The sequence below is a fragment of the Dromiciops gliroides genome, chromosome 1, assembly GCF_019393635.1.
Source record: "Dromiciops gliroides isolate mDroGli1 chromosome 1, mDroGli1.pri, whole genome shotgun sequence".
Taxonomy (NCBI): Eukaryota; Metazoa; Chordata; class Mammalia; order Microbiotheria; family Microbiotheriidae; genus Dromiciops; species Dromiciops gliroides.
Window position 1 is genome coordinate 338,734,726 of NC_057861.1, and position 18,440 is coordinate 338,753,165.

An 18,440-nucleotide genomic window follows, 5' to 3' on the forward strand; every position below is an offset into this window, starting at 1 on the left:
GGTACTCCTGACTCCAGGGCCCGTGCTCTATCCACTGCACTGCCTAGCTGCCCCCTCATTCAGTCTTATAAGCCTGCATTTCTTTTCTCTCTTTTTTTTTTTTGTGAGGCAATGGGGGTTAAGTGACTTGCCCAGGGTCACACAGCTAGTAAGTATTAAGTGTCTGAGGCCAGATTTGAACTCAGGTCCTCCTGAATCCAGGGCCAGTGGATTCACTATTCACTATGCCATCTAGCTGCCCCTAAGCCTGCATTTCTTAAGCACTGCACAAAATGTTTTATGCTTTAATTAGACAGACCCATTTGGGGTGTTTTGTTTTTTCTGGGTGACTGTGGAAGTGAGTTTACATTTATTTGGGGATGTCAAAGATCAGATACCTAAAGGTACTGATGACCCAGTAATCAGGAGCACCTTAGAGGTCATCTGGCCCAGTGCCTTGCTTGGTACAGGAATCACCTCCAAAACATCCCTGACAAGTATCCATCTAGCCCTGTCTTGAACATTTCCAGGGAATCTAACTTTGGCCTCCATGTCTGCTGTTTTTTTCTATTAAGATTTAAATATTTTTAAACCCTGTGTAAGAGTTGATTGTCTCCTTCATTAATGGAATGGATCATCAGTTCCCCAGAATACAAAGCATGTGGCCAACAGTGGCATTCAATAGAAAAAAAAATGATTGAAGTGCCCATCCATTGCAGAGGCAATTTTTGATGAATAACTTGAAGGAAAAACAGTGTTTGCTTGCTCCAGTCAGAGACATTTGTTTCTCATACAAAGGCCCTGTGTCTCAACAGCAGGATGGCCTAAGCTTTGATTCAAGATTCAACAAACATTTACTAAGAATCTTCTGAGTGCCCAGCACTGTGCTTAATGATGAGAACATAATACCCTGGTCCCTCAAGAAGCTTACCCTACTGCTGGGGGTTTGTGAGGAGGGATTGTGTTAAGAGCTAAAATTCTAGCTAAACTGTCTAAAATATCTAATGAGTGGTCGCCAATAAATTATAAGCTTTAGCAAGAGTTATGTTTTTAAGCATTTATTAAGGAGAATAAGAATTTGGTAAAGAGAGAAGAAAAGGCCTAGATTCCTATTTATTAAAGGGAGAGCGCATTTCTATCTCCCTTCTCCTCTGGAGTCCTCAGGAAAGAGCCCGAGACAGAGCGCTAGTCCCTTCCTTCTTCCTCTCAGTAGCCAACGTCCCTTCCTGATGCCAAAGAAAAGACTCCTGGTCTTGCCCTCAAAGACCATCACTTCATGGGCGGAACTCTTCTACAGTAAGTCTCCAGCAGGTGGCGTCGTTCCAATCGTTACAATTGGAAGAGAAGGAAAGGAGAAATTACACAGGTGAAGATAAGTATGGTACAAATTGGGATAAGAAGAAAGTCAGATAAGATGTTCTGGGGAGGTTCGAAGAAGATGAGATTACTTTTACTCTTGGGGTAAGGGTTGTCAGGGAAGGCTTCATCAAGGAAGAAACTGAAGAGCTTTGAGGGAAAAGAAGGATTCTGAAAGTTATAGGTGAGGAGGAAGTGATATAAAGGTGGCTTGCATGAATGTATGGAGCACTCAGGATGTTAAGTCTGGGGTTCAAGCTTATAGCCTAGTTTCAATGGAATGTAAAGTTCTTGAAAGGAAATAATGTGGGGAAAGGTAAGAGAAGTTCTGTAGAGTTAGATCATGGATATCCCCAAATGTGGGGCTCATCTGCTCTTATTGTCACCTCAGTCCTTCTGACATCATCCTCTACTCTCTCCTTTGCTTCAGTCTCTGAAGTGAAGACCCTCCTCCTTGCCAAGACCTACCCCTCAACACATACCCTTGATTCCATCCCCTCCTATCTTCTCTAGTTGATTGTCCCCACCATCATCCTCACTCTTTCTAATCTTCGATCTCTTGCTATCTACTGGCTCCTTCCCTGCTGCCTAAAACCATGGTCATGTTTCTTCCATTCATAAAAATCACTCACTTGACCCTACCATCTGTGCTACATATCATCCTATAGTTTTCCTTCCTTTCTCAGCTAAATTCCTTGAAAATGTTGTCTATACTAAATGTCTTTGCCTCCTTTTCTTCTCTCTTCTAAACTTTCTTCAGTCTGGCTTTTGACCTCATTCAATTGAAACTGTTTTTCTCCAGTTACCAGTGATTCCTTAATTGCCGAATTGCCTTTCATGGTTCTCCTCCTTCTTGACCTTTCTCTAGCATTTCCCTATATGAATCATCTCTGAGATATTATCTCCTCTCTGGGTTTTCATGACCCTGCTCTTTTCTTTTCTTTTTTTTTTTGCAGGGCAATGGGGGTTAAATGATTTGCCCAGAGTCACACAGCTAGTAAGTGTCAAGTATCTGAGACCAGATTTGAACTCAGGTCCTCCTGAATCCAGGGCTTTATCCACTGGGCCACCTAGCTGCCCCCAACCCTGCTCTTTTCTGGTTCTCCATATCATCCTTCTTAGGAGATAATCATTTATGTAATGCTCATTAATTATGGATGTACACAATTGGCTCAAAGACCTCAATCTTATCAGAAATGGTTCAAGGAGGGAATAACATACACACTCCCCTGTAGGAAAATAGGAGGGGAAGGGGATAAAGAGAGAGGGACAAAAGAAGGAAGGGCAGATTGGGGGAGGGGACAGACAGAAACAAATCCCTTTTGAAGAGGGATAGGGTGAAAGAAGATAGATAATAGAGTAAATATCATGGGGAAGGGAATAGGATGGAGGGAAACAGTTAACAATAGTAATTGTGAAAAAGAGAAAAGGGGGGAAAATTGTACAAAAAATATTTATAGCAACTCTTTGTGGTGGCTAAGAACTGGGAATCAAGGGAATATCCATCAATTGAGGAATGACTGAAGTGGAGTGGTATTATGCTGTGGGAAATGACAATCAGGATGATACCAGAAAAACCTGCAAAGACTCATATGAACTGATGTATAGTGAAGTGAGCAGAGCACTGGGAGGACATTGTGCATAGTGACAGCAGTAATGTTCAATGAGCAATTGTGAATGACTTAAGTACTCTCAGCAATACAATGATGCAAGACAATCCCAAGGGAGTAATGATGACGCATACTATCCACTCCCATAGAAATGATAAAAAGAACACTTGTGCATTGTACATATATAACTTGTTTGATGTCTTGTGGAGGGGAGAGGAAAGGGAGGGAAGGAGAAAAATTTGGAACTCTAAAACTTATGAAAATGAATGTTGAAAACTACCCTTACATGTAACTGGAAAAAAATTATGGGGCAGCTAGGTGGCGCAGTGTATAGAGCACCAGCCCTGGAGTCAGGAGGACGTGAGTTCAAATTTGGTCTCAGACACTTGACACTTAGCAGCTGTGTGACCCTGGGCAAGTCATTTAACCCTTATTGCCGCCCCCCTCAAAAGTTATGGGGCAGCTAGGTGGTGCAGTGGATAGAGCACTGGCCCTGGAGTCAGGAGGCCCCGAATTCAAACTCAGCTTCAGATACTTTACACTTACTAGCTGTGTGACCCTGGGCAAGTCATTTAACCCCAATTGCCTCACCAAAAAAAAAAAAAATTCTGGATGTAGACCAAGGCTCTGTCTTGGGCCCCTGTCTCTTTTCCCTCCATTCTATCTTGCTTGGTGATCTCTTTATCTCCCATGAATTCAACCATGATTGCTATGTAGATGATTCCCAGAGAAAGCATTAGAAAGGCAGTTTGGTAGAATGTAATGAGTTCTGGATATGCTATCATAAGACATTGATGCCAGCTCAAATTCTGTTTTCAAAACATATTTGTTTGCATCCTTGGCCTTCTGTCTTCCTACATCTCCTGCCTCTATCTCTTTGTATTGGTTGTCTCGCATGCTTGAAGAGCACTTCTTTACCTCCACCTCTGAGAATCCTTAGCTTCTTCAAGGATCAGCTCGAATGACATCTTCACTAAGAGGCCTTTTCCATTATCTGGGGATGCTAATACCTTCCCTTCTAAAGTTAGTTTCCATATATTCTGTATGGATGATTCATGTTCTTATTTACATGTTTTTTTCCTTCAATAGAATATAAATTTAGTGAAAGTAGGAACTGTTTTTGCCTTTCTCTGTAAGGCCAGGACTCAGCCCTAAATGCATTCTTTTTTGGTTTTTGTTTGTTTTTTTTGCAGGACAATAAGGGTTAAGTGACTTGCCCAGGGTCACACAGCTATTAAGTGTCTGAAGCTAGATTTGAACTCATGTAGAGGAGTCTTCCTGACTCCAGGCCCAGGGCTCTAGCTACTGTGCCACTTACAAATGCTTTTTGATTGATTGGGTGATTCAGAAGTTTGTAATGTATCTTATAGAGGTTATGAGTGTCTGAACTAGAGTTAAGGCAATGAGAATGTGAAAGAAGGGATGGATGTGAGAAACATTAAAAGGAAGAATTAGTAGTACTTACTGACAAATAGACTATGGAGCAAGGGAGAAGAAAGCATTCAAAATGATTCAATTTTTCATGCCTGGAAGTTTTGGGAGAATAGGGTCCTATTAGCAGCACCCATTTATATATCATTATGGATGTTCTAATTATAAATCATACTCATGAATTCTTTAAAAGTAATCCCTAAGAACCAGTAGTAATACTTTTTTAGCCTAATTACAACTATTATGCATAATGCAACATAATAAAACTGGTCCTTTTTAGTCTTTAATTCATGCCTCTGATACTGACTCCCTCCTTTCCCCACCTCCAAGTTAGTTTGAGCAGTACAAGTTTTATTGTATCCTCACGTTGCCAGTGAAGCTCCACCCTCTTGGTGTTTTAGGGAAATTGACTCAGCTTGAATTTCCTACCATAGAAGTTGACTTGTACTCCTATTGTAATTTGCTGTAGAAGAAGCTTGACCCCAAAGAAGAGATATGGAAAAATACTTCTTCCCCCTAGATTGGGGTCCATTGTTGTAAAACATTGCACATGTCAGATTTTTTTCAGTGGGATAATCTGGCCCTCTCCTACCTTTCCAGTCTTCTTACACACACACACACACACACACACACACACACACACACATATCAGTGACACTGACCTCTTTGCTATTCCTCCCACGTGACAGTCCACCATACCCAGGCTCTGGACATTTCCTTAGACTGTTTCCCATGCCTGGAATTCTCTCCCTCCTCATCTCTGCCAGCTGGATACCTTCAATTCCCATCTAAAATCCCACTTTCTAGAGGAAGTCTTTTCCAATGCCCCTTAATATAAGTGCCTTCCCTTTGTTGATCATTTCCAATTTATCCTATAGCCTTTTGTTTTGTGAGGCAATTGGGGTTAAGTGACTTGCCCAGGGCCACACAGCTAGTAAGTGTCAAGTGTCTGAGGTCAGATTTGAACTCAGGTCCTCCTGAATCCAGGGCCGGTGCTTTACCCACTGCGCCACCTAGCTGCCCTGTCTATAGCTTTTTTATACATAGTTGTGTACATGTTGTCTTCCCAATGTACTGTGACCTCCTTGAGAGAGGAATTGTCTTTTGCCTTCTCCCATTGTTTAGCGCAGTAGCCCATCACATAGTAGGCACTTAATAAATATCTATTGACTCACTAGCATTGATTGGTTTTGCTGGCTTTTCTTTCTTTAGAAAAATTCCTTGTAATAAAGGATGGGGTGTGTGTGTGTGTGTGTGTGTGTGTGTGTGTGTGTGTGTGTGTGTGTGTGTGTGTGTGTGTTTTAAAAAGCTATTAAATAGGGGGCAGCTAGGTGGCACAGTGGATAAAGTACCGGCCCTGGATACAGGAGGACCTGAGTTCAAATCCGGCCTCAGACACTTGACACTTACTAGCTGTGTGACCCTGGGCAAGTCACTTAACCCTCATTGCCCTGCAAAACAAACAAACAAAAAAGCTATTAAATATCTGAAATGTATAGGGTGTCCCAAAAATCTTAGTGCAATTTTAGACTTTATATACCTTTTTCCATATAGCCTCCCAAAGGTCTACTACCACCTTATCACTGCTTTGACTGTCAAAGGGAGCTTGTGCACTAGGATTAAGTAAATAACCTTCATTTGCCTGTCACAGTGCCTTTACACATAGCAGGTATTTAATAAATGTTTGCTTTTTGAATTGAAGTGGATACATTTCATTGTAAATCATAATAACCTCTTCCTCTTTCCCTTTAGGCATTGCTTCCATGTTTGTCTCCTTTGTGGTAGGCTTGTACTACAATACCATCATTGCCTGGATCATGTGGTATTTCTTCAACTCTTTCCAAGATCCCCTGCCTTGGAGTACATGCCCACTCAGTGAAAACAAAACAGGTAACAGCTGGGGCCGCCGGTATAAACCAGGGCTATTCAATCACTACTTGGTTTTCCAGGATGACTGCATCTGTGTGTCCCTTTAACCAATTGAACCACAAAATGAGAAAACTGGTACAGAAACCAAACGTGTATCTTAAATGCACTGAGCAGAGTAAGGTAAAATGGAAGTTTGTTAATAAAAGGAATCCCCTTGCTGAGTCTATCTTTTCATGAAAAACTTTCCATTTTATATGAAGAATTCTTCATATAAAGATAATGCATGTAAAGTATTTTGCAAACTTAAAGCAGTAGGTGAATGTAAGTTATTGTCATCATTATTATGATGACTCCTTAATTTTTCAATTTCATGAGTATATTTTGGAATTTAAGATTTGTTTAAAATAGAGCACACCTAATATCACCATGAAATGAGGTAGTTATTCTGCTTGCATGTGGGCTTTCTTTTAAAAAAAATTACATTTTAAAGAGGAAAATGTCTTAGGTCAGAGGATCAGAGTTTTAAAGCCAGATGGGACCTTAAAGGACATCTAATCCAACCCCGTCCTCATTTTACAGATGAGGAAATTGAGGCCCAGAGAAATGAAGTGATTTCCTTAAGCTCATACAAGTTGCAGAGAAGGAATTTAAATTTAGGTTCTGCTTCTAAACTGAGTACCCTTTCCACTATATCCTGCTTCCTCCCTCCATAAATTTCCAGATGGAAACGCATGCTTGAAATGAAATTTTTTTTAACATATAAGGTATTTTATTTTTTCCGTTACATGTAAAGATAGTTCTCAACTTTTGTTTATACAATCTTTACAATTTCAGATTTTTCTCCCTCCCTCCCCTCTCCCCTAGACAGCAGGTAATCTGATATAGGTTATATCTATATACATATACACATATATAGATATATATAATCTATACACACATATATATACACATAATAACATTAATCCTATTTCTGCATTAGTCGAAATGAAATTTTTATGAGGCAAATTGGTATGGTATTTAAGAGTACTAGTTTTGGGGGCAGCTAGGTGGTACAGTGGTTAGAGCACCAAGCCTGGAGTCAGGAGTACCTGAGTTCAAATCTGGCCTCAGACACTTAACACTTACTAGTTGTATGACCCTGGGCAAGTTACTTAACCCCAATTGCCTCACTAAAAAAATAAAGAAATAAAAATTAAAAAAAAAAAAAAGAATGGGGCAGCTAGTTGGTGAAGTGGATAGAGCACCAGCCCTGGAGTCAGGAGTACCTGAGTTCAAATCAGGCCTCAGACATTTAACACTTACTAGCTGTGTGACCCTGGGCAAGTCACTTAACCCCAATTGCCTCACTTAAAAAAAAAAAAAAGAGTACTAGTTTTGGCGTTAGCAGATCTGAGTCCAAGTCTAAGTTCTGCCACTTACTAGCTGTATAACTTTGAGCCAGTGTCTTAATCTCATTAGATCTCAGTTTGTTCATCTATAGAATGGGCATGATTATGCTTAGACTACTTTCCTCACAGGATTGTTGCAATGAAAGTACTTCATAAGTCTTAAAAGTGCTATAGAAATGCATGTTACTAAAGTAAGAGGAAGAAGAGATTTTAAGTTCCTTGAGGAAAGGGACAGTTTTCCATTTTGTCTTTGTATATTTTGCACCTAGCAGTGTCTGACACATGGTAGGCATTGGATTGTTGACCCCTAGAATTTCATAGTGAGGAATCATCTGCACCCTCCCTGTCCCAGTTACCTTTTTTTTTTTTGGCAGGGCAATGAGGGTTAAGTGACTTGCCCCGGGCCACACAACTAGTAAGTGTCAAGTGTCTGAGGCCAGATATGAACTCAGGTCCTCCTGAATCCAGGGCCAGTGCTTTATCCACTGTGCTACCTAGCTGCGCCCAGAACAGTTTATCTTTTTATTTTTATGTACAACAGAGATGTACCTGCAGATACAAAACTTCTCATTGAAGCCATGTATATCAGGAAGTTTATAAGAGTATGGCACTTTCTGTAGAACTTTAGCTCCTATAAATGATATTTGAAATTATCCTTTGTGATCATACTCCCAAGACTTCACTCCCCAAAACCCAACTCAGTACAGAGAAGTCAGGATGAGAGCCTTCTCATGCACCCTGCTAAAGATTTAATACTGTTCAACTGCAGCTAGGTGGCACAGTGGATAGAGCACTGACCCTGGAGTCAAGAGGATCTGAGTTAAAATCTCACCCCAGACACTTACTAGCTGTGTGACCCTGGAGAAGTCACTTAAAACATCAGGGGCCATCTCCAATTATCCTGATATCTATCTATCTATCATCTATCTATCTATCTATCTATCTATCTATCTATCTATCTATCTATCTATCTATCTATCTATCTATCTATCTATCTATCCTGCAACTGAACCCAGATTGCTCTGAAGGAGAGAGTGAGGCTGGTGAGTTTGCATAGCCCTGTTTCACTTAAATCCAATTCAGTGCAAGTCATGACATCACCCTGATGTCATGGTCTTCATTGAGAATGAAGGACAAACAACAACAGCTATTAAAAAGTCATTTCCCGGGGCAGCTAGGTGGCACAGGGGATAGAGCACCGGCTCTGGATTCAGGAGGACCTGAGTTCAAACCGGTCTCTGACACTTAACACTTACTAGCTGTGTGACCCTGGACAAGTCACTTAACCCCAATTGCCTCACCAAAAAAAAAAAAGTCATTCCCCCCCCCCCCTCCAAAAGTCATTTCCCAGTAAGGTCCAGTGTAGATACATTGAATTATAGCCTTTCTTTCCAATTTAAAGTGGTTTGCTCCTTCCTGTCTTCATTGAAGGGTCTGAAGGGCAATGGAAAAAAGGTGGAGAAAAAACCTGGCTCAATAGAGTTTTCCATTGATCCACATCTCACTTAGTCTCTAGATCATCATCTCCTTCTCCTTCTTCTTCTTCTGAGGGCGTGGGGAAGAGGAGAGACAATTGGGGTTAAGTGACTTGCCCAGCACACAGCATGTAAGTGTCTGAGGTCAAAACTAAGGCCCTCCTGACTCCAAGGCCAGTGCTCTATCCACTGTGTCACCTCAATGTCACTGGGCCTCTTTCTTCTTGACTGAAGAGTCCTCCAAGAAGGCAGTTCCCAGGAACTCTTCCAAGTCTTGTGCTTCAGAGGATGCTGGGCCAGCGGCTTCTTCCAAAGAGAATGATCATTAAATTGACTCACTGCAGAGCGAATATCAAAAAATTGACTAAACTTGTTTTGTTCCCTTTTCAGAATATACAGAGGAATGTGCCAAGAGTTCTTCGGTGGATTATTTTTGGTATCGAGAGACTTTAAATATTTCTACCTCCATCGATGACTCAGGATATATTCAGTGGTGGATCTTGCTGTGTTTGACATGTGCTTGGAGTGTCCTTTATGTGTGTACCATCAGGGGCATTGAAACATCTGGAAAGGTATTCAGGCTTAAATCCATTGGTGTGATAGCAGGGGTTGGGGGAGGAAAAGACCAAACAGTTAAGTATGACTTCTTTTAAAACTGCAGCTTCCGGGTGCAGCTAGGTGGCGCAGTGGATAAAGCACTGTCCCTGGATTCAGGAGGACCTGAGTTCAAATCTAGCCTCAGATACTTGACATGTACTCGCTGTGTGACCCTGGGCAAGTCACTTAACCCTCACTGCCCCTCAAAAAAACAAAACAAAACAAACAAACAAAAAAATGCAACCTCTAGGTTAGAGAAAGATCATGGGATCAGAAATTGGGAGCTGAAAGGGACTGATGATGATGATGACTAGCATTTATATGGTGCTTGAAAGTTGGCAAAGCATTTGACAAATGTTATCCATTTTATTTTCACAACAACTCTCATTTGATCCTAACAACCCTGTGAGGGGCTAATATTATCTCCATTTTACAGATGAGAAAACTCAAGCAAACAGGTTAAGTGAATTGTTCGGTGTTATACAGGTAGTAAGTGACTGAGGCAGAATTTGAACTCAGGTCTTCCTGACAGCAAGTCTAGTACTTTATCCATTTGTGCTTCCTAACAATGAGTACAACACACTTATTTTATAGATGAAGAAACTGAGCCAAAGAGAGTCTAAGTGTCTTGCTCATGTTCATACAGCTAGTAAGTACCTTATGTGGTATCTGCACTCAAGTCTTCCTGACTCTTAGTTTGTTGCCCTATCCTCTACTCCACACTTCCTTAGGAGAAATGAACAATACAGAATCCTGGTGAACCTAGGATTAATGGTGTGTGCTGCTGCTGCTACTACACTACTACTACTACTACTACTACTACTACTACTACTACTACTACCACCACCACCACCACCACTACCACCACCACCACCACCACCACTACCACCACCACTGCTTTTGCTACTGATACTGCTGCTACTACTACCAGCTAATGTTTACACAATACTTTCAGTTTTACAAAATACTTTACATTATATTATCTCATTTGGCTCTTACAACAACCCTATGATGTCAGTGTCATTGCTGTCCTCATTTTATAGATAAAGAAAATGAGGCTGAGAAATACTGTGACTTGCCCCAAATTCCACAGCCTGTTAGTGTGAAGGGCAGGATTTGAATTAAGATCATCCTGACTCCAAGTCTAGTGTTTTATTCACTTCCTATCCTGCTTCAAAAAAAAAGATCCAAATAGAATCCTAGCCTATGGTGAAGGCAGATTAATAGGGCTAGAGAATGTGCAGTGGATAGAGCCCTGAACCCAGAGTCAAGAAGAACTGAATTCAAATCCAGCCTCAGACACTTACTAGCTGTGTTTCTCTAGGCAAGTCATTTAACCTCTGCCTCAGTTTCCTCATCTGTAAAGTGGAGATAAGCATCTCACAGGGTTGTTAGGATCAAATGAGATATTTGTAAAATGCTTAGCACAAAGCCTGGCACATAGTAGGTGTTTAATAAATAATTGTTCCCTTCCCTACATAGAAATGATTCCCTGATCCAAGTCCTTTTACTAAACTCTACATGACTTATAAATATAGCTCCTTTCATTTATCTGTGGTAATTTACAAAATCCTTCACAGGATTACACTATTTGTCAGTATTTCAACTGCCTTTGCAAGGCACCAGTTGTTGTTTTTTTCCAGGACACCTATCCACTCAGAGAAGGACATTAAAAAATTTGTGTCACCTTGGCCAATCCAGACATCTGGTCATCTAACTTGTATTTGCTTTGTTACTCAGAATAAGGGTACAGAGAATTAATTCCATTTTGGCGAATACTGCTGAGAAATGACACCTCAAAAATACCCTGGTTTTAATCACACTTCAATTTTATGTGTTCATTCATTCATTCATTGATACAACAAGTATTTATCAAATGCCTACTCTGTGCCAGGCACAGTGCTAGACACTGGGGACATCAAGCTTACCTCAGGAAGCTTATATTCTATAGGGAGGAAACAACATGTACCCATAAATACAAACAAAATGCTAAGTAGATACACAATAAAGGGAGAGAGTACTAGGGACTGTGGGTTGGGGAATAGTCTTCAGGTAGAAGGTGGCACTTGAACCGAGCTTTGATGGAACCCAGGGATCCTCCAGGACAGAGGTGAAGAGGAAGAAAGGGCATTCCAGGCGAGGGAACAGCCTATGCAAAGGAATGGAGACAGGATATGGAGTTCACATGTAGGATACCCTGAGTAGAACCCTCTGGCTAAACTGAAGAGGGTGTGAAGGATATTAGTTGTTGTTCAGTCTGACCCTTCATAAGCCCACGGACCACATAGCATGTCAGGCCCTTCTGTCTTCCACTATGTCTTGAAGTCTGTCCAAGTTCATGTTCATTGTTTCCATGATGCTATCTATGTAGAAGCAGACTGTGAAGGGATTAAATTACAGAGAAGCTTGTATTTTATCCTAAAGGTAACAGGGGGCCACTGGAACTTTTTTTTTTTTTTTAGTGAGGCAATTGGGGTTAAGTGACTTGCCCAGGGTCACACAGCTAGTAAGTGTTAAGTGTCTGAGGCCGGATTTGAACCCAGGTACTCCTGGCTCCAGGGCTGGTGCTCTATCCACTGCGCCACCTAGCTGCCCCTGGAACTTTTTTTTAATAGGATCAGACCTTACTTTAGGGATATTCATTTGGCAACTGCTGGGAAATGAATTGGAGAAGGAAGAGAATAACAGTTGGGAAGCCAATCAGGAGGCTTTTTGCAATAGTCCCATCAAGTGGTGATAAGGGCCTGAATTAATTAGTGGTGAGTGTATGAGTGGAGAGAAGGGAATGGACGCAAGAGGTATTTCAGAGATAAAATTGACAAAACTTGGCAACTGTACTTTGATTTTTAGTAGACAAATTATTTTCAAGCCAGAATCAAAGGGTCATAGATTTCTACACTGGAAGGGAGCTCCTTGTGATAAAGTATTTGGTTCTATTTTCACATATTTTAAAATATGATGTTGCTTCTCCTTTCAGGCTGTGTACATCACATCAACTCTTCCTTATATTGTTCTGACCATTTTCCTTATCCGTGGTTTGACACTGAAGGGGGCCACCAATGGAATTGTCTTCCTCTTCACGCCCAACGTAAGCACTTTTGACTGCTGTAGAATACAGCTAGCAGTGTGGCTAAGAAATATAGTTGAATATGTTCAATCCTGGACCCCAACTCTATTTTCTGACTCAAGTGTAATCCACAGTGAGACCAAGTCTTCATAACTAAATTGTAGCCAATCAGCAGTACCTCTTGTCTTCTCTCCCCAACTGATCACCTCTCCCTGCCCCCCATGCAACATTGAAGGATGGTCTAATGTAGGCAGTCCTGGTGGAACCTTTGGGGTTTTCTTTTTATTTCTTTTTTGAGGATTCAAGACCTTTCTGATGGGGGCAAATGGGATGTGCTCTAGCCATAAGAAGGCTGCTGTTCACCCTCATAACACTTAAATATTACTCAGTTTCCTAAAGGCAGTGATTAGATCATCCATCCAATTTATAAGGCATCCTTTTTAAATTTCATAAAAACTTCCCAACAGTCACTCTTTTTTTTTTTCCTATTTGCATTTTTTTGTTTGTTTGTTTGTTTTTAGTGAGGCAATTGGGGTTAAGTGACTTGCCCAGGGTCACACAGCTAGTAAGTGTTAAGTGTCTGAAGCCAGATTTGAACTCAGGTACTCCTGACTCCAGGGCCGGTGCTTTATCCACTGCGCCACCTAACTGCCCCTCTATTTGCATTTTTAATAGCACTTTGTCTTCTTCATTTAAAACTGTGCAAAGTTAGTTGAGAGTTAGCTTGACTTTTACTCTGTGAGTAGTGAAACAGAAACAGTTACTAGTGAAGAAGAATTAGCTCCTACACAGAATTTTCAAGAATTTTACATAATATCTTAAGGCATATCAAAACATTCAGTTGTCTACGTCCACAATGCTGACTGTGTTCACAATGACCTGTGTGCTTCCTGCTCCCTCCAAACGATATGTACTTGCTAAGCAAGCATTATTGATAAAAGCAAATTGGACCCCAACACCTAGGAAGGGAACAATTAGTTTAAATTGTATGAAATTCATTGACACCCCCTGCTTCTTGGTTTCTCTTGCCTTATTGGAAAACTGTGCTTCCCTTATGAGACAAGAAAAGGGGGAGATAGAGGGTAGAGACCATGAGTTTCTGAGCTACAGGATTAATGCTTTTTTATTTGACTTCACAGGTCACAGAATTGGTTAATCCAGTCACCTGGTTGGATGCTGGCGCCCAAGTGTTCTACTCATTCTCTCTGGCCTTCGGAGGCCTCATTTCATTCTCCAGTTACAATTCTGTGCAGTAGGTATCTGACACAAAGGAAAAGTTATATTTGGTTCCGGGTCTGAGAGGTCATCTGGAATGAGCCCTTGGACAAATTACTTAATACTCTCACTCCCAGTTTCTCTCTCTGTAAAACAGAGATAATAATTCCCATACCTACCTCAAGGTGTTTATTAGTAAAATGAAAAAAGAAAAAAGGAATACATATGAAAACCCTTCAAAAAGTAGAAATGTTTCTTACATTATTAGTTTAGTGGGAAAAAAAAGCCTACTATTTGAATGAACTGAGGAGATTCTTCTAAACTATAGAATATTTAGAAAAAAATAGTTTAATTAATTTTGAGGATATAGAATAATGTAGCTTGATACCTTGACATTAGCATATGCAAAATCAAGAAAAAATTGCCTAGTAGAGATCTTCTGGGGACCCGCTTTAGTAAATAGACATCAATGGTTTATTCTCAACATCTATCCTCCCTCTCCCTCTACCATAAAATCAAATCAGTGAACAAGTATTATCTAGTCTTTCTTCCCCATGTTTCTCATATCTGTACTTTTCTTTCCATTCCTACTGCTACTGGTCTAGTCCAGACTCTCATTATCTCAAACCCAAATTATTTTAGTAGTCTCTAATCTAGCCTTTCTACTTCTGTTCTCCACCCCTAAGTAACCTTCCTAAAACATGGCTCTAATCATACTCCCACTAAAATAAAACAAAACCCTCCAAAAAACCCTTCACACTCCACAGGCTGGAATTCATGACCTTCCTTAATCTTATCCCAATATTCCTTTAATTTAGCTTGATAACAGTTATTAAGTGCCTACTATGTGCATGACATTGCAGTATATGTGTGATGGTGTGGGGGGGTGGAGAGTTGATAAAGGCACATGGCCAGGGTGGATATAAATGGGATTAAAGGGAAGAAGGGAAGGAGACAAAGGAGAGTCCAAACAAAGTGTTGTAAGAAATGTTTGAGGAAGGAGACAGAGAGTATGGCCAACCAAGAAGACCCAACAATGGCCCACAGAAGAGATGGTGACTGAGATGAGCCACAAAGGAACCTTTTCCAGTTGTCCCCGCTTCATCTCCATAGAAAGAACCTTCAACTCCAGCCAGAGTGATCTATCTACTCCCCATCTACAAGCCTCTGTCATTTTTCCTTTCTTCTCTTCCTTGCCAAATCTTACCTTATCCTGAGGCCTATTTCCAAGTCTTCTCCCCTCTTCATGTGGGTCAAGCAACGTAATTAATATATGCTAAGCATTTTGCAAACCCCAGTGTGCTATACAATTGTGAGTCATTCATTTTATTCATTCATTCATTCATTCATTTATATTATTTGTATTATTATTATTTCTCAGTGAGGCTTTCTCAGACTCCATTAGCCTCAATGGTCTCTCTTCTTATTGCAGTCTTAGCTCCTAATTGCCTACACCATTCATTTGGCAATGAGTCATATGTGATAGCTACCATTGCCTTTTATTGTTATATAACTTCTCATATGTTTATATGCTGTGTCCCTAACTAGATTAGAAATTCTTGGTGGCTACTGAAATAATAATAGCTAATTTGTATATCATATATGATAATATAGTATATGGAGTAAGTAATATTTATATGTACATATAATATATGGAATAAGTTTTTTATATATAACTTACTCCATGCTTGGCACTGTACTAAGCACTTTGTAATTATTATCTCATTTGATCCTCCCAATAACCCTGGGAGGTAGGTGCTATTATTATCCCCATTTTATAGATGAGGAAAGTGAGGCAAACATGGTTAAGTGACTTGTTCAGGGTCACCCAGCTAGTAAATGTCTGAGGTCACATTTGAACTCAGCTCTTCCTGGCTCCAGGCCCAGCACTCTAATCACTGCCCCACCTGAGTCAGAGAAGGGGCCAGAGAGCCAGAGAGCCAGAGAAAGTACTACCTAGGGTTAAAAAAAGAAAGTCACTTAACAAGATCTCTAAGGTTCCTTCTGGATCTAAATTCATGATCCACTTACACTGAAGGGGTTGGAGATTACTTTGTAGCTTGGGAAGAGTCTAAAGAGTACTGGACTGGAACTCTGGATACCTGGGTTTTTGTCTCAGCTCTGCTGCTAGGTGGTACAGTGGATAGAGTGCTGGCCATAAAGTTGGAGGACCTGAGTTCAAATCTCACCTCAGATGCGTACTAGCTGTATGACCCTGGGCAAGTCACTTAACCCCAATTGGCTTAAACATTCGAGGCCATCTTCAGTTGTCCTGATATATATCTTTTTTTTGTTTTGTTTTGGTTTGGTTTTTTTAGTGAGGCAATTGGGGTTAAGTGACTTGCCCAGGGTCACACAGCTAGTAAGTGTTAAGTGTCTGAGGCCAGATTTGAACTCAGGTACTCCTGACTCGGGCCGGTGCTCTATCCACTGCGCCACCTAGCTGCCCCTCCTGATATATATCTTGCCACTGGACCCAGATGGCTCTGGAGGAGAGAATGAGGTTGGTGACCTTGCACAGCCCTCTCTCACTTAAATCCAATTCAGTGCAAGTCATGACTTCACCCCGATGTCATGGTCCTCTTTGAAAATGAAGGACAAACAATAACAACGACTATTAACTTATTGTGGAACCTTCAATAGAGGACTTCCTCTCCCTGGGCTTCTATTTCCTCCCTTGTAAAATAACAGGGCTGCACTAGGTGACCTTTAAATGGCTCCCTAGCTCCAACCTTCTAATCCAGATCTTTAATTAGGGACTGGGAATGCTGCAGGCATATTGGAAACACACCAGTTACTAAAATTGAATGTGTGTCTCCTGGGTCTAATGCACCTTGCCTTTATTCTGAATAAATAGGACACATTTGAACTTGCTGACTTTTTTTCTTTTAAAATTTTTCTTTTTTATTATGAACTTAACAATGTCAATACACATGAACATTTCCAGGTGTAAACTTAGAATATCATATTAAAGTTTTTTAATCTATCTGGGCCTCAGTTTCCTTATCTGTAAAATGAGGGGGTTGGATTATATAGCTTTGGAGGTCTCTTATAATTCTAAATCTATGATTTTATGGTTAGGATGGGCCAGACATTAAAGTTCTTCATTGTAATCTGTTAGCCCTCAGATGCCCTCAGAGCTCATAATCAAATGCCCAGAGAGAAGAAGCACTTACTTAAGGGACAGCTTGTCCACTCCTCATTTCCACTGACCCATAAATTCTTTCTAGCCTTTCTCTCTGGGGTTGCTATGTTGTTGTCTGTCCTTCATTCTCTCTTTTTTTTCTTTCTTTCTTTTCTTTTTTTTTTTTTTTTGGTGAGGCAATTGGGGTTAAGTGACTTGCCCAGGGTCACACAGCTAGTAAGTGTCAAACATCGGAGGCCACATTTGAACTCAGGTACTCCTGACTCCAGGGCCGGGCTCTATCCACTGCACCACCTAGCTGGCCCTGTCCTTCATTCTCAAAGATGACCATGACATCAGGAAGGTTATGTCATGACTTGCAAATGAATTGGATTTAAGTGAGGGAGGGCTGTTCAACGTCACCAACCTCACTCTCTCCTCTGGAGTCATCTAGGTCCTGTATTCAAACCATGTAGGCTCTATGTTCTTCAGTATTCTCATCTGCAGAAAGAAGTTGATTAGATATTCTTTAAGGTAAATTTGTGTGACCCTGGGTAAATCACTTAAGCCTATTTGCCTCAGTTTCCTTATCTGTAAAATGAGCTAGAAAAGAAAATGGAAACCCACTTCAGTATTTTTGCAAAGAAAACCCCAAATGGGGTCATGAAGAGTCAGACATGACTGAAAATGACTGAAACAACAAGAACAAGGTCTTTAATAATTCTAATAACTGGGAACATGTGAATGATATATGAGATGTTCCCTCCTAGTCATATATTCCCTGTCCCAACTTCTTTTGACTAGGTGCTAAAGGGGTTTCAGGGAGCTATAGCATGGTATTTTTTGGGTTTTGTTTTTTTTTTGGTGAGGCAATTGGGGTTAAGTGACTTGCCCAGGGTCACACAGCTAGTAAGTGTTTTTTTTTTTTTTGCGGGGCAATGGGGGTTAAGTGACTTGCCCAGGGTCACACAGCTAGTAAGTGTTAAGTGTCTGAGGTCAGATTTGAACTCAGGTACTCCTGACTCCAGGGCCGGTGTTCTATCCACTGCGCCATCTAGCTGCCCTGAGCTATAGCATGTTTATCTCTGTGACCTGTCATCTACATTTAGCTCATCACAACCACGCTTCATTCTACCCCTCTAGGACAAAGCATCCAATGAGGCCGAGCTCCCTAAAGAGAAGACTGCCAATCACTAAGCTCCACATTCATGACACTTCAACTGGACTTTTTCCCCCCCAATCTTAATAGTATTTTATTTTTTTCCAGTTACATGTACAGATAATTTTCAACTTTCATTTTCCTAAGATTTTGAGTTCCAAAATTTTCTC

General features: G+C 40.7%; 1 protein-coding gene across 1 annotated transcript in view; it reads left to right on the forward strand.

The window, feature by feature from the left end:
- The window catches only part of SLC6A19 (solute carrier family 6 member 19), a 54,446-nt gene that overhangs the window by 22,328 nt on the left and 13,678 nt on the right, over positions 1-18,440 (forward strand). The window contains exons 3-6 of the mRNA XM_043978040.1: positions 6,129-6,266; positions 9,499-9,680; positions 12,683-12,793; positions 13,912-14,024. Of these exons, the coding sequence (XP_043833975.1) occupies positions 6,129-6,266; positions 9,499-9,680; positions 12,683-12,793; positions 13,912-14,024 (544 nt within the window). The remainder of the gene's footprint in view (positions 1-6,128; positions 6,267-9,498; positions 9,681-12,682; positions 12,794-13,911; positions 14,025-18,440) is intronic.